The sequence below is a fragment of the Polyodon spathula genome, chromosome 2 (assembly GCF_017654505.1).
Source record: "Polyodon spathula isolate WHYD16114869_AA chromosome 2, ASM1765450v1, whole genome shotgun sequence".
Taxonomy (NCBI): domain Eukaryota; kingdom Metazoa; phylum Chordata; class Actinopteri; order Acipenseriformes; family Polyodontidae; genus Polyodon; species Polyodon spathula.
In genome coordinates, this window is record NC_054535.1 from 28,553,765 (window position 1) to 28,567,588 (window position 13,824).

The following is a 13,824-nucleotide window of genomic DNA, read 5'->3' on the forward strand; positions in this document are numbered from 1 at the left end:
CATAGCGGCATATAAAATAGAAAACAACACGTTACTGTAAGTTTCTTTCATTGTAACCCACGAGCTGTAAAATGTTTGTATACTGTACCTGCATAACATTAAAACATTTCAAACATACAAATCTAGATAAAAACCATTCAAGCAGAAAACATTTTAGCAAATTGACTTGACCAAATGGGACGGTTATTCTACAGGCATAGGTATTAATTAGACAAGGTATTGGGTGCTGAGTCTTGCATAGAGAAGAAAATATAATTATTGAGCCATGTCGCCCTTCTAGCAAGAAAATGGCACCCAAAGCCCTGATGAAACTCAATCCCATAGGAGCTGTAATGTATTAAAGTCTCAGACAGTGATGCGATAAATGCCAGTCTAATTTAAGATTCAGTCTTATAGCTGTGGAATGATTACTACTATTTTGCATGTACTAATTCCAAATTAATTGTATCCGTATCTACGCGGATGACATAAGAAGATATTGCTGGCTGTTAAAGTTCAATATCAAGATTAATTGGCCTAACAGGCAACATTCTGAGGCCATTCCACATTTTAATTAAATTTTTATATACACAGACCCAACAAGTGAATCCTGAAACCGAACTGCCCCCCTCATGCCCTGGGATGGTGATTTCATTCAGGACTGGCTTGAGATATGAACTAGAACTTTTTATATGCTGTGAAATCACCAGGTAGATCAATCTCTATAAGCGATAGCCATTTCAACCATGGTGCATCGCATTGCATACTAGCATTCTCAGCTATTATGTTTTTCAAGGAACGCCTTTTCATTACAGCTTATCAGACATACTATGGATGTATAATACAATCCTTATTACAGAAAAAAAGTATTAAACTACTTCGACATGCACAAATAATATCATCTTTAATAAAATATTAAAATCATGTCAATATGCTGCAGACTTTGATATATCTGTTGCAAGTGCAAAATCAATATTAGTAGTGGAATACAGAGATGGTCAATTGTTTTGTGTTAACAAAACAGACTATATTTAACATCACTTTATCTCGCTGATCTATAAAATTAGTAGGGAACTACTGTATCCCTCTCGTCCCAAGTTATGAGTTTGTGCACAATGCTGAATATTGTATGGCAGAGCAACACCAACCAAGGCTACATAACACACTGGATCAGGGGTGTGCTGATACACCTCTTTATTAATGTGTTGATTTCAAAACAAGAAAAGCTGTCCTTCCCTCACATTGTATACCAGTCAATGGCAATTCATTTCCGCACTGAGGCCCAGATTTATAAAAGGGTTATGCATGTTTTACGACTGTAAGAAATGCACTGAGGGTTCTGAATTTTTGGATGGGATTTATAAAACACACGCAATGGCATAAACACACAATTAAAACGTGATTTGCGAGGGCAGTGTCTTGTGCGCTTTTGCACTTGATGCATATGTAGTTCTCTGTATGCATATGTAAATTCTGGAGCGTTTCTAAACGAGACCACTAAAATTGGGAGGGGATTTTGCAAACAAGGTCTGTTAAATATTCAGTCTAACTTATTAAAGCTGCCGGTAATATTTGCTTGATTATTTTAAGAACTCTGAAAAGCAGGCGTTTAATTTGCCGTAGTCAGACAGTAGGCTATGTAAAAGTCAAGGTGATGTGGGAGACTTGTCTGCAGCAAGAAGTAGATATCGTTTTCATAGACAAGGAATTTCATTTATCTACACATCCTACGCCACCACTTCCAAGTGAAAAAAATATTCTAGAAATTTGTAGAAAATTAATTAAAAATAAAAACTGAAATAGCTTGGTTGGATAAGTGTCCACCCTCCTTGTAACACCAATCCTAAATTAGCTGAGGTGTAACCAATCGCCTTCAAAATCGCATGTGGCAAAAAGTTTTGTGGTCTGACTAAACTAAAATTGTACTTTTTGGCCTAAATGCAAAGCGTTATGTTTGGCGCAAACCCAGCACAGTGCATCACCCAAAGAACACCATCCCTACTATGAAGCATGGTGGTGGCAGCATCATGTTACGGGAATGTTTCTCATCGGCAGGGACTGGGGCACTTGTCAGTATAGAAGGGAAAATGAATGGAGCAAAGTACAGAGAAGTCCTTGAGGAAAACCTGCTGCCCTCTGCAAGAAAGCGGAAACTGGGATGGAAGTTCACCTTTCAGTATGACAACGACCCAAAGCACACAGCCAAAGATACACTGGAGTGGCTAAGGAACAAAAAGGTAAATGTCCTTGAGTGGCCCAGTCAGAGCCCCGACCTAAATCCAATCGAAAATTTGTGGCATGACTTGAAGATTGTTGTCCATCAGCGCTCCCCAAGGAACTTGACAGAGCTTGAACAGTTTTGTAAAGAAGAATAGTCAAACATTGCCAAATCTAGGTGTGCAAAGCTGGTAGGGACCTATCCCAACAGAGTCAGCTGCAATTGCTGCCAAAGGTGTTTCCACCAAGTATTAACTCAGGGGGGGTGGAGACTTATCCAATTATGATCTTTTCAGTTTTGTATTTTTAATATATAAGTTTTTTTCTCAATAAAAAACTTTTTCCCCCATAACAGTGTGGAGTATGGTGTGTAGATAAGTGGGAAGAAAAATCCTCATTTAAATGCATGAAACTGTGGCACTGACACAACAAAATGTGAAAAAAGTTCAAGGGGGTGTAGACTTTCTATATGCACTGTAATCTGTAGTTAGAGTAAATACAGTATAGCTGGTTGTAGGCTCATCTGAATAATGTAGCTATGTTATAGATCATACAGATATGCTTTAAAAATAGGTTGTTATTTTGATAATGAGTGTGGCCGTACTGAACACGCACATTACGTGGTTTTTTGCTGTCGGTTTTTCCCTTTTATAAATTTGGGGCAGTGTGTTTTAAAAGACAATGGGAAGAGTAATTTTTACTGCCAAATTGAGGCCATAAACTGACAATGAAAATACAGTGGGTGTGAAACCTAGCAATTGCAACTGATTTGTAACACAAATGACCTTTCCTTAAACGGAACACAAGCTACAGCTGTAGAAAGTGGCACATGTATTTCAATCAGAGGTAACACCTTGCCCACCATTCACTGCGGAAAACAAAGGAAATTGAAAAATAAAGAGATTTCATTTAAAAGAAAGGCAAGACAAATAATCTCTTAAAAAACCTCAGTGAGTTTAAGTAACGCTGCTAGATTGTTACTGATTGATGCTAGTTGTGCAAACAAGCAAATTCAAGGGATTGCATTGGTTTGTGTTGAATAATTAACATGTTTTATACCTGTAATTAATGTATGTATTAATTAATGTATGTATTAATGTAATTTAGTTTTTTTTTTTAAAGAAAATATGTATTTCACGTTAAATATCAGTTAAACATACCAAAAAAACAAACAAACACAATTAACTTCTAGCAGTAATACAGTGCTGTAAAATATACTTAATTAGACTGGTGGACAGAGAGCAACCACTCTGTGAAAAATGCAAGTGTAGCTTTGTTGCTGTGAAGTAAAGAGATTTCCTCCAGAAGGTGCCCTGAGCCATTGTGAAAGTAGTTACTTGAAATGTACTGGGAAAACAAGTCTAGCACCTTTTGCAGTTTTATTCAGCATATGTAATTGCCCTACACTGTTTCAAGGATTTACACATTTTGAAAGATTTACAATTTGTGCAGACAGTTTGACAGGCCAGCAAAATATTACCATGAAACACAATAAGCAGTGGAGAGAAATGGGTGTACAGTACTTGTAAGTTACTGGCATGGAATTGGTTTAAGTTTTGTTGTATGAGCGATGGATCTATAATCTGAATTCAAAGAAGCTCCCATTAGCTGATCCTATTGGTATTAAACTTGTTTATACAATGCACAAGGTGGAATGACAGTGTTTGGTGTTTTGTTGTCTTCTAGGTAAAATGCTCGAGACAGCTCATTTACTGGGGACCCTACAAAGCAGTCTTGTACAGTACGCAGGCTCTCTCTAATGGTAAGAGTTTCTCATGCAGCTTCAGTGGGAACTGCATGGCTGCCATTTGTTAAATATGATGGAATTAAAAAGACTATCACAATACATTATCTAGATAAACCTGACGTTTTAATGCGGTGCTTGGGGATGGCATTCTGAATATGAATGACCCACTCTTCATTGAAGTGGCATTTTGTCGTAACAGAATTACCCAGTCAGCATTTGTGGCAGGTGAAGACAGATGGCTGCTTACTCAAGGTGTCTGTTTTTTACTTGTATTGAATAAAACAGTCTGGTAAGAGCAAGTGGCTATTTACTGTAGTTCAGGTGACTGTAAAGACCAGAGAGTCAAGTGGTTGGAACTGGGAGATTCATTGTGTGGCTATAAACACACATTTGACAATAGGGTAGCACAGCCTTTAAAAAGAATCCTATTTAGGTAATTATATAATGTGGACCATCTTTTTATTGTGTTATAGTAAAACTGACCAGTCACTTTTTATTCTTATTAAATCTGTCCTGTTTTCTTTTTCAGATATCATGGTGGAATACAGACATGGCCTCCCAGTGATCTCTCTGCCACTCCCCTCATGGAGAGAAAGGTGTCGGTTCTCAATCAAGCCAGTGCTGATGACTGTGGGAGACTTCCTTCAATACATCAGGGATGAAGACAAAGGGGTTGACCGTGCTACCATATTGAACACAGGTGACGTCCTTTATATACACTTCCTGATGGCATTCTTTGTCATAATTGACGGAAGGGAGATATTGTATATTGATGCCACCAGCAGTACATCATCCTTAACTCATAAATCAGTAAAACTGAAATTAAGTTTTGGTAATGTTCCCCCTCAGGGCAGGCGTTTGTCCTTTAGGGGCCGCTAGCTTGCAGATATCCACTGTCAACCCCCAGCAAATCATCGCATATGAGGCACTGTAGTGAACTCGCACTGAGAGAAGTAGATCTCCTGTAGATAAGAGAGAGTTAGAGCTTTGACGAACTCCGGATAGAAGACTTGGTCCCAAGCTTTGAATACAATAAGTGACTTGGTTCTGTCTGTATGCAGAACATTGTATTTCTTGAGTAAAGCATCTCGCCCTGTCTTACTGTATATAAGTTGTAGTACCTGTCCAAAATATTTCCGCAGTTCTCTAAGTGACATGAAGATTTATTAAAATATTTTCCCACAGATGGTGTACAAGTATCAGTTACTACACCCATGGACATTTTGCTGATGAACAACTTCCAACTGCTTATCAATGATATCATCTATAATGTGCATCCTCCAGTTATAGGTAACCTCTTCATTTTTCTTTGCACATTTTAGCATGTTTTTATTTAATATTTCTGTCTTCTACAGTATCTTAGGAATTAAATGTCTTTAAGCTTATTGCATGAATTACAAAATTTAGCACTGGTTGGTGTGCAAAACCCAGGTATTATTGTGCAGTGGGTTAATGCACTAAGCGTGTTACCTCCTGGAGTGCCATTGGGTCACATGTAACATCTAAACAGTAATGACTCGGAGGCATAATTAGGATAGGATAGGAGACTGAATTGGTTTGACATAAGACGCTTTGCCTCCACATGAGTTATCCCTGCTCCGTGGATAAAGCCTCCAGTGCATAGAGTCCAACATTTTCCATCATTGCTAAAATCAATCACTGCACACAAAAAAAAAAAAAACACAAACACACATCAAAAATGCAATTCAAAGAAACTGCAGTTACAATACCATTCCACTCACTGTGGGAAATGTCTTGGATCAAAATAACTCGTTAAAAAGGAGCTAAATAATCAATTTTGCACGTTCCCTTGTCAAGAACTAAGAATGAATCGGTTTGTTTTTTTGTGATCACAAAAAAAAACCCATTGCATTAATGTCTGATGGCTAATCTAAACCCCCAAAGAACTGTGTAATGTAACCTAAGTGCATGTCGTAGAACTTTTCAGGTCTGCAACTAAAGAGCCAACTGCACCAGGTATTCAGAGATATAAAGCTTTATTAGTTTGCGTAAATGAGAACAGCTCAACACATCAGTGTTGGGAAGCCCGAGCAGTGTGTTCTGCCATACAAAGTTAGCATAGAGTTATTATACCTTTACAGAGAGACAGGGTGGTTTCCCTTTCAACCAATAAGCTAGAGCCAACTCAGTTTTGGTAACAAAGAAAGGGGGACAGGTATTTACAAGGTAGTACAATAAAGGTTAGGTGGAAAGGTGGGTTCGCCCTGATCAACCGATAAGCTGGAGCCAGCTCAGTGAATAATTGTAGTGCAGAGTAGAAACAAACAGGTACAGGAATGGTTCTATGTAATTATTCCCCTACATGTTGTAAAACATCATCTGCACTGTTGTCTTGTGAATGTGTGAGAAAAGGTTAATGAGTCTCCCCAGCATTCATAATATAATGGGTGGTACTGTTCAACTGACCCCTCGCACCATTCTGGGCCCCAGTCTGACGGCTGAATGATACTCTGAGAAATGTAATGCATAGATTGACTTGAAATAAATATCTGTATTTGCTTTATTTGTCTATATCCCTTTTGAACAGATAAGGTGAGTAGCGAGCGTGTCACACAAATGGAAGATGTGAAGGCCATTGTCCACAGGCTGCATGTAGCTCTGCACCTTCCCACTCATCAGCTGCTCAAGGAGAGGGAGCTCCTGGATAAGCTGGCTGATATAAAACAGCAGCTGCACCCTTTAGAAGAGGTACATATTCCTGAGTGCTAGGGAAACTGCACTGTCCTGGTACTCTGAACTGCACGCCATAATATCTTAATGGCACAAAAACTAACCTGACCTTGTGTTTACCGATGGGCACAGAAAATACACTGTTGAATCACTTATTCTACGCAGAGCTGTTCCTTTGCAATCAATGTAATTCTTGCTGTGATGGTGTTCTGACAGGTAAAAGGTCGGTTAGTTCGTCAAGCTGAGGCAAGGACGACGAGACTGCTGTGGGCTGGACTGGCTATTCTGTCTATTCAAGGAGGAGCCCTTTCCTGGCTCACCTGGTGGGTTTACTCCTGGGATCTCATGGAACCTGTCACCTACTTCATCACATATGGGAGTGCCATTGGCTTTTACTCCTACTTTGTCCTCACAAAACAGGTAATAAACAATTTCTAACCTATGTCTTCTACTGGTATCAAAAAACAGCCTTGTATGTAATGGTTTTTAACTTGGTGGCAGTGGTGCTATTTTGAACAGACAAAAAACTCCTAACCCCCTTGGAACCTGCTTTCCAAAGTCTGTCTGATCCAAATAGACATGCATCTGCTGTTGCTTGCAGCAGTTGGGGATTATACATTTTATTGCAAGGGAAGCAAAACAGGGATTGCCTTTCTTCCAATTGTTGTTGCACTGGAAACATACAAAGAGAATATTTTCAGCAATAGGCAATTACAAGAACTATTTTTATAAATGTAAAAAATGATGGAATTCTTATCATTGCTGGGGGGGGGGGGGGGGGGGGACTGCTGGTTTTATGGAAAACATAATATCGTTATTTTACAAAGATTGTTTTGTGCCGTGGGGGGGGGGGGGGACCATGGGGAAGCTAATTTTTTTTGTTCTGGCAATGAGGGTCACAACAGCATTATGAGCTGCTGCTTCTCTCCGCTGGTCAGCATTGTTAAAATAGTTCTATGTTTGTTTTTGTATCCTAGACTGCATTTAGTAATATTGACTCTCTTGGGAACGTAGTTATACCATTGTGGGGCTTTTTAAAGCATTTCATACTTTTCATTTTATCTGATCTGTCCGATGTAATTTTCAGAATATGTTTACTTCTCTCACTGCTGTCTGTTAATTGTGTGATCCTTGTTATGTGCTCAGTATACAGGGAGCGAGTTGTCCTTTACTGGCAATTTTATAAACCTCCTTAACGGATAATTCTAATAGTATGTCCTGGAACATACATGGTCTTAACTCACCCATTAAAAGAGCCAAATGCTTCGATTTTTTACATTCTAAACAGAATTGCCTTCATTCAGCTGACCCATCTCAAATCTGCTGCTGATCACAGATCACAGAAGTAAACTCTATAAAGTCATTGCTCACTCCTGTGCTTTGAATAAAACAAAAGGGGTATTGATTGAGGTTGACAGAAAGATAAATACTGCCATTAATGGTTGTAGTAACGATACTGAAGGCCGTTTCTGCCAAGTAATGGCAACACTTAACAGTGTTAAATTATGCTTAGTATCAGCTTATGCACCCAATATTTCTGATCCTCAGTTTTTTGAGAAAATCAGGCTCAAACTATCAGGATTCCCTGACTGCGAACTTATTGTGGGGGGGAAACTTTATCTTGACTTTCAACCCAACTCTGGATACTTCATCACAAGGCACTGCCCTGTCCACTACCTCTGCCTCCAAATGCTTTCGGATTTTGCACAAGACCTAAATGTATGTGATGCACGGTGTTTGAGAAACAGTGGTGTTAAGGACTTCACGTTCTTTTCACAGACATAAATCATACTCTCGCATCAACTACATTTTTATTTCCCCAACTATTATGCATAATATTATTTCCACAGATATACTGCCAGTTATTTCTGATCACTCTCCGGTTCTGTATTCAATTGACTTGGCTCCAGGAATCACGCATGCTAAACGCTGGCGTTTTTAACTCATTCCTACTCCAGAGTGAAGGTTTCTTAAAATATCTTTCTGAGGGTTTGAGAGACTTCTTAGAATCAATCAACCCCCATTCATTATGGGAGGATACTAAATGTTTTAAGGGTTGCTGTACTGCTTTTTCTTCTAACCTGAATAAAACACACAACAAACAGATCTCCCAGTTAGAAGCTACAATTTCGAAGCTAGAAATGGAACAAAAATGCAACTTCTTGGAGAATAAAGAAAAACACTTTAGAATTTAGAGTATAAAAATCTTACCAGCGTTGGAGCAGAATTTCTGGTACACAAGACAAGGCAGCTCTATTATGAGCATGCAGAATGACCTAGCAGATTACTTGCATCACAATTAAAACAATCCGAACACCTAGCTTCGATCGAGGCAATCGGGGACAGCAATAATGTTGCTCTTTCTAAACCACAGCAGGTTGACAAAGTCTTTCAAGAATGTTATTCACAACTTTACACCTCTGAAGCTAGTGCAGACTTGGCTAAAATTCTGGAATTTTTTAATCCATTGGAATTGCCTCATTTAAATGCTGAACAGGCTGAGCATTTCAATACTCATTTAACTTTGCAAGAGTTGGAGGCAGCAGCTTGAACTCTGCAGAAGCGAAAGTCCTCAGGGCAGTGTGGGATCAAGTTGGATCATTAATACTCAGTTCCATAAGTTTTTCATTGCAAAATGGCTCTTTCCATAGAGATCAGAAATCTGCTTTGATTTTGTTGCTTGTTAATAAAGGAAAAGACCCTTTAGAATGTATTAGCTACAGGTCCCTCTCGCTTTTAAACTCAGACCTAAAAATATTTGCAAAACTCTCTCTACGCGGTTGGAGAAATGCATAGGTAACCTAATACACCATGATCAGATGGGTTTTTTTGAAGGGCCGCCTTGCTTTAGACAACAAGCCCCGCATCAACTTGCCTCTTGCACTATATTCTGTCTGGATGCTGACAAGGCATTCGATCGCCTAGAATGGAATTACCTATAATCAGTTCTAGAACAATTTCGCATTGGTCATTCCTTTGTCAAGGTGGTCCACACCTTATACAGCAACTCTACTGCATGCGTGCAGACTGGGTCAGTGTTATCCCCCAAGTTCAGAGGTACTCGACAGGGGTATCCATTGTCACCATTTTTATTTGTCCTTTCCTTGGAACTGCTGGTACAAGCTGTTAGACAAAGTAGCAGTATAGCTCCCATCACTATACAGGGCTCCAAGCATCATATATCACTCCATGCACATGATATACTTTTGTTCCTATCTGATATTACCAATTCAGTCCCGAATGCATTAAATGTAAAATGTTGGTATACTCTCTGGATATAAAATAAATTGGTCCAAATCTATTTTTATGCCTTTTGAACCCTACTGCTACAATTACCCCTCTCCCTCGTCCTATCCCTATTCGGCTGTGGGTCACAGGTTTTACATATTTGGGCATTAGGATATCTCCTAATTTCCAGCAGATTCGTAAAGAAAATGTTCTTTAAGTTCTAAATAAAATCAAAGTAGATTTGACTCTTTTGGTCTCCATTACAGGTTACGTTACACGGTAGGCTCTCCATTATAAAAATGAATATACTCCCTCGTATTAATTTTCGTATTTTGTATGATCCCCATTTTGCTCCTACAGAAGTACCTGGAACAAATCGATACAATCATAACGGGTTTTAGTTGGAAGGATAGGTGGCCAAGAGTTTGGTTGACTACTTTACTTTACAACGCTCTAAAACTTTGGGCGGCAGGGCTGTACCCAATTTTAAATGTTACTGCTGGGATTTTCAATTAAGGGTATTTCAAATATGGTTGGACTCAGGGGCATCTGCTTCATGGTGACCGATTTGAGGAATCTTTAGTTAAGTCAATCGGACTTCAGGATCTTTTATTTTCAGCTCCCAAGGGCAGGACTGTCTCTCTTCGAAATGGCCCAGTCATTGCAAACTCATTAGAGATTTGGAAGAAATTTAACCGATTTCTTGGCAACTCCCCAAAATGTCATAAGTTCTCACCTATTTTGGAATAATCCCTTTTTATTGAAAGGATCCCAGCCTTTTACTTACCCACCCTGTTCCACCAGAAATATCCATGTTCTTAGTGATATTTTTAATGATAATGGTCTTCGCACATTCCAGGACCTCGAAGGCACTTACTCGCTCCCTGGTTTTTCCTATTTCATGTATCTCAGTCTCCGCTCAGCCTTGTGCGCCTATGGGGTGCCATGGGACACAGCGTTACCTAGCCACCCTGTAGCTGATATACTTGCCTCAATATCACCACAAGAGCTTTAGTATCCTCTCTATCACCCCGTTCACACTTACCTAGTCGGGCTTGGGCCATCTCTGGGCCACCTCAAAATTTCCGTTCACAGTTGAGGTTTTAGGGGGCCTAAGTGCGTTCACAAATGTGGCTGAAAAGGAATCTTAAATTGCGGAGAAGTGCTTGTCGGGAATGTAAATAGTGACGTAAACACTGCATTCCCAGAAATCAACATAAGAGATTGAGCTGGGGAATTTGCAGACGTAAATATGGCAATCTTATATTTTGCACAACTGTTGGTACTGTACTTACTGCATAAGATACGATAAAGGCGTGTGTTGACAGTGCAGTCGGTTACTGTGGAAAGATAGTGTTGTGTTGGATCATGCGTAAATGCAGCAAACAAGGACGTGTACATTACATTAATCACAATACAAATTATTATATTAATGGTGACTGAATATGCAAAGTCATATGCATTATTTATCAATATTGACATTTACAATCTTAGCTACAATCTGAAAGTGTGTGTGTGTGTGTGTATATATATATATATATATATATATATATATATATATATATATATATATATATATATATATATATATATATATATATAAATATAAAAATAATTAAGGGGAGTGGTTTGAGCTCCGTCACTGCATTGACGTGTTAAGGCCGGCCCCGGGCCTGCGTTGGGTTCACACATACAGATAGGCCGGCCCTGAGGTGGCATTGCCTACTTTAGGCCGCATCAAAAAGCTGGTCTAAATTTCACCCGGCCCAGGGCCGCCTTTTCATTTTTCGAGCGTTCACACATGAGATAAGGCGGCCCTGGGCCGGCCTAAACCACAAGTGTGAACGCAGTGTGTATCATTTTTTTTCTTTCTTCCATTACCAGCCCCCTTCCAGTTGCCGCTATATGGGACAGAGTGCTAGATAGTGGGTGGCAGTCCTGATTAGGATGCAGTATGGGAGAATATCTTTTTGTCCTCAAAAAATCTAGCACACCGGTTAATTCATTTTAAATTAGTGCATAGAATATATGTAACACCATACTGGCAATGCCAGATGAAGATCGCTCCACACTGTCTTTGTCATAAATGCACTCAGGGTGTGACTAGAACATATTTACATGTGTTCTGTGAATGTCCTGAAATGGCACGCTTCTGGAAATACGTGGCTGTTGTGTTTTCTGATGTGACTGGGGTGAAAGTGCCACTGAGGGTCCTTCTCAGTGACGACTCCCAAATTAGCTTTAACCTTCTGAAACATCGAGTTTTGCTGGCAGGCCTAACAGCAGCTAAAAAGTCAATCTTACGAGGTTGGATGGAGACTGAGATACTCTTAGTTCGCACGTGGTTGTTCTTACTCACAGATATTGTGCTTGTGGAGAGAAGTACTGCTAGACTACACCATGCCAGTGTACAAACTGTAACGGCATGGTCAGATGCTTTTTCTTAACTCAGAAATGTGCTTAATTAGGCATCCCTTTTTTGTATTAATCCAAATAATCATATATAATTTTATTATTTTGTATTCATTAATTTTGTATTCCTGTTACTGTATTATTTTGTATGTTTTAGGGCTCCCACTATTCGTTTATCCATTTCTTCATGTATTACTTTATTTTCTGAAAAACAAATAAGACAATTGTTTAAAAAAATAAATAAATAACAAGACAGTTATCAGTAAAGTACCTATTTAATGAAGTGTCTGCTTTCTATCTCTCCTCTGGTTCTGTTTAATAGGACTATGTTTACCCAGACATTAAAGACCGACAGTTCTTGCATTACTTTTACCGAGGAGCCAAGAGACAGCGTTTTGATGTTGAGAAGTACAACAAGCTGAGGGAGGAGTTGGCTATGGTACAGTATCGTATCAACAAAGTCTGTATTTTGTTGCAAAATAAGGTTTTGCATTATTCATTTTCTTGACCTTGCCTGTCCAAACAAACAAAACAAAAAAGGTGCCTTAGACACAGTCCTTTAATTAAGGAGTAAATACAGTACTGTAAATGACTAATAAAATGCTATGAAGATTCAGTATTGTTACACACACATACCAGTATATGCAAGTTTAGTTTATAAGGAGGGAATACCAGTGGCTGTTACTTGTATGCAGATACAAATTGAGATAGCAATCAGATAGCAATTTTTGAAATGATGTGCACATGTTCTTGGGTGTACTGGTCAGGTAATCCATGTGGTGTGCAGAAATAGAAAGATTTTTATTTTTTAAGAGCGAAACTAGTAGTATTATACTTTTGTATTTCAAAGTCTGCTTCAGGAGAACAGAGTGATAAGGGAATTGAATCAAACACAATTTAAATGTGTTGCTCACTGTTTTATAGGTACAGTAAAACTTGTAGTAAAATGGTCACCTGCTCTCAAGCCAGTAAATCCTAGAACAGATTTGTGTTTAATAAAAATGAACGAGGTACTTTGGCAACATGCATTCCCCTGCCACAGTTATAAGCATAAAAGTATAAAGCAATGACTGCAAGTACATGTACAGACTGACGGCACCTCTTTATTGCCCAATTCCTGTATGTATGTATGTATCTATGACCCAAATATTTGGTCCCTTCTGCTCAGTGGCGCTGCAAATAAACTGTTCCCGATTTCCCTCACGAGATCTTGATGAACGGTTGTCTTACCACTATAATTATCAGTGACGCTTTTTGTGATTTTATTATTTTCATATACATTTTGCGTAGGTAATTCTTGAATACTCATTTGTATACATTTTTTTGTTTTTTTTGCTACTACTTGAACAAGTTATCTTTCTTTTTCAGGTTGAACAAGGTCTGAAACGCCTTCGGGAACCACTCAAGTTACAACAGCCGATTCAGCAAATTGAAGGGAAACAGTGATGTGGTTTTGTGATGCTTTTTTTTTTTTTTCTCTCTCGTGTGTGAAAGTGTTCTATTAATAAAAGCAATTTTTGAAAATGAAAAACCCTGGACAGTTTTTGGCA

General features: G+C 38.8%; 1 protein-coding gene across 1 annotated transcript in view; it reads left to right on the forward strand.

The window, feature by feature from the left end:
* LOC121294957 (calcium uniporter protein, mitochondrial-like) overlaps positions 1 to 13,804 on the forward strand; it is a 46,342-nt gene extending 32,538 nt beyond the window's left edge. Inside the window, exons 2-8 of the mRNA XM_041219212.1 lie at positions 3,883 to 3,958; positions 4,473 to 4,643; positions 5,129 to 5,233; positions 6,492 to 6,652; positions 6,851 to 7,054; positions 12,597 to 12,713; positions 13,643 to 13,804. Of these exons, the coding sequence (XP_041075146.1) occupies positions 3,883 to 3,958; positions 4,473 to 4,643; positions 5,129 to 5,233; positions 6,492 to 6,652; positions 6,851 to 7,054; positions 12,597 to 12,713; positions 13,643 to 13,720 (912 nt within the window). The 3' untranslated portion in view covers positions 13,721 to 13,804. The remainder of the gene's footprint in view (positions 1 to 3,882; positions 3,959 to 4,472; positions 4,644 to 5,128; positions 5,234 to 6,491; positions 6,653 to 6,850; positions 7,055 to 12,596; positions 12,714 to 13,642) is intronic.
* Positions 13,805 to 13,824: the final 20 nt, after the last annotated feature.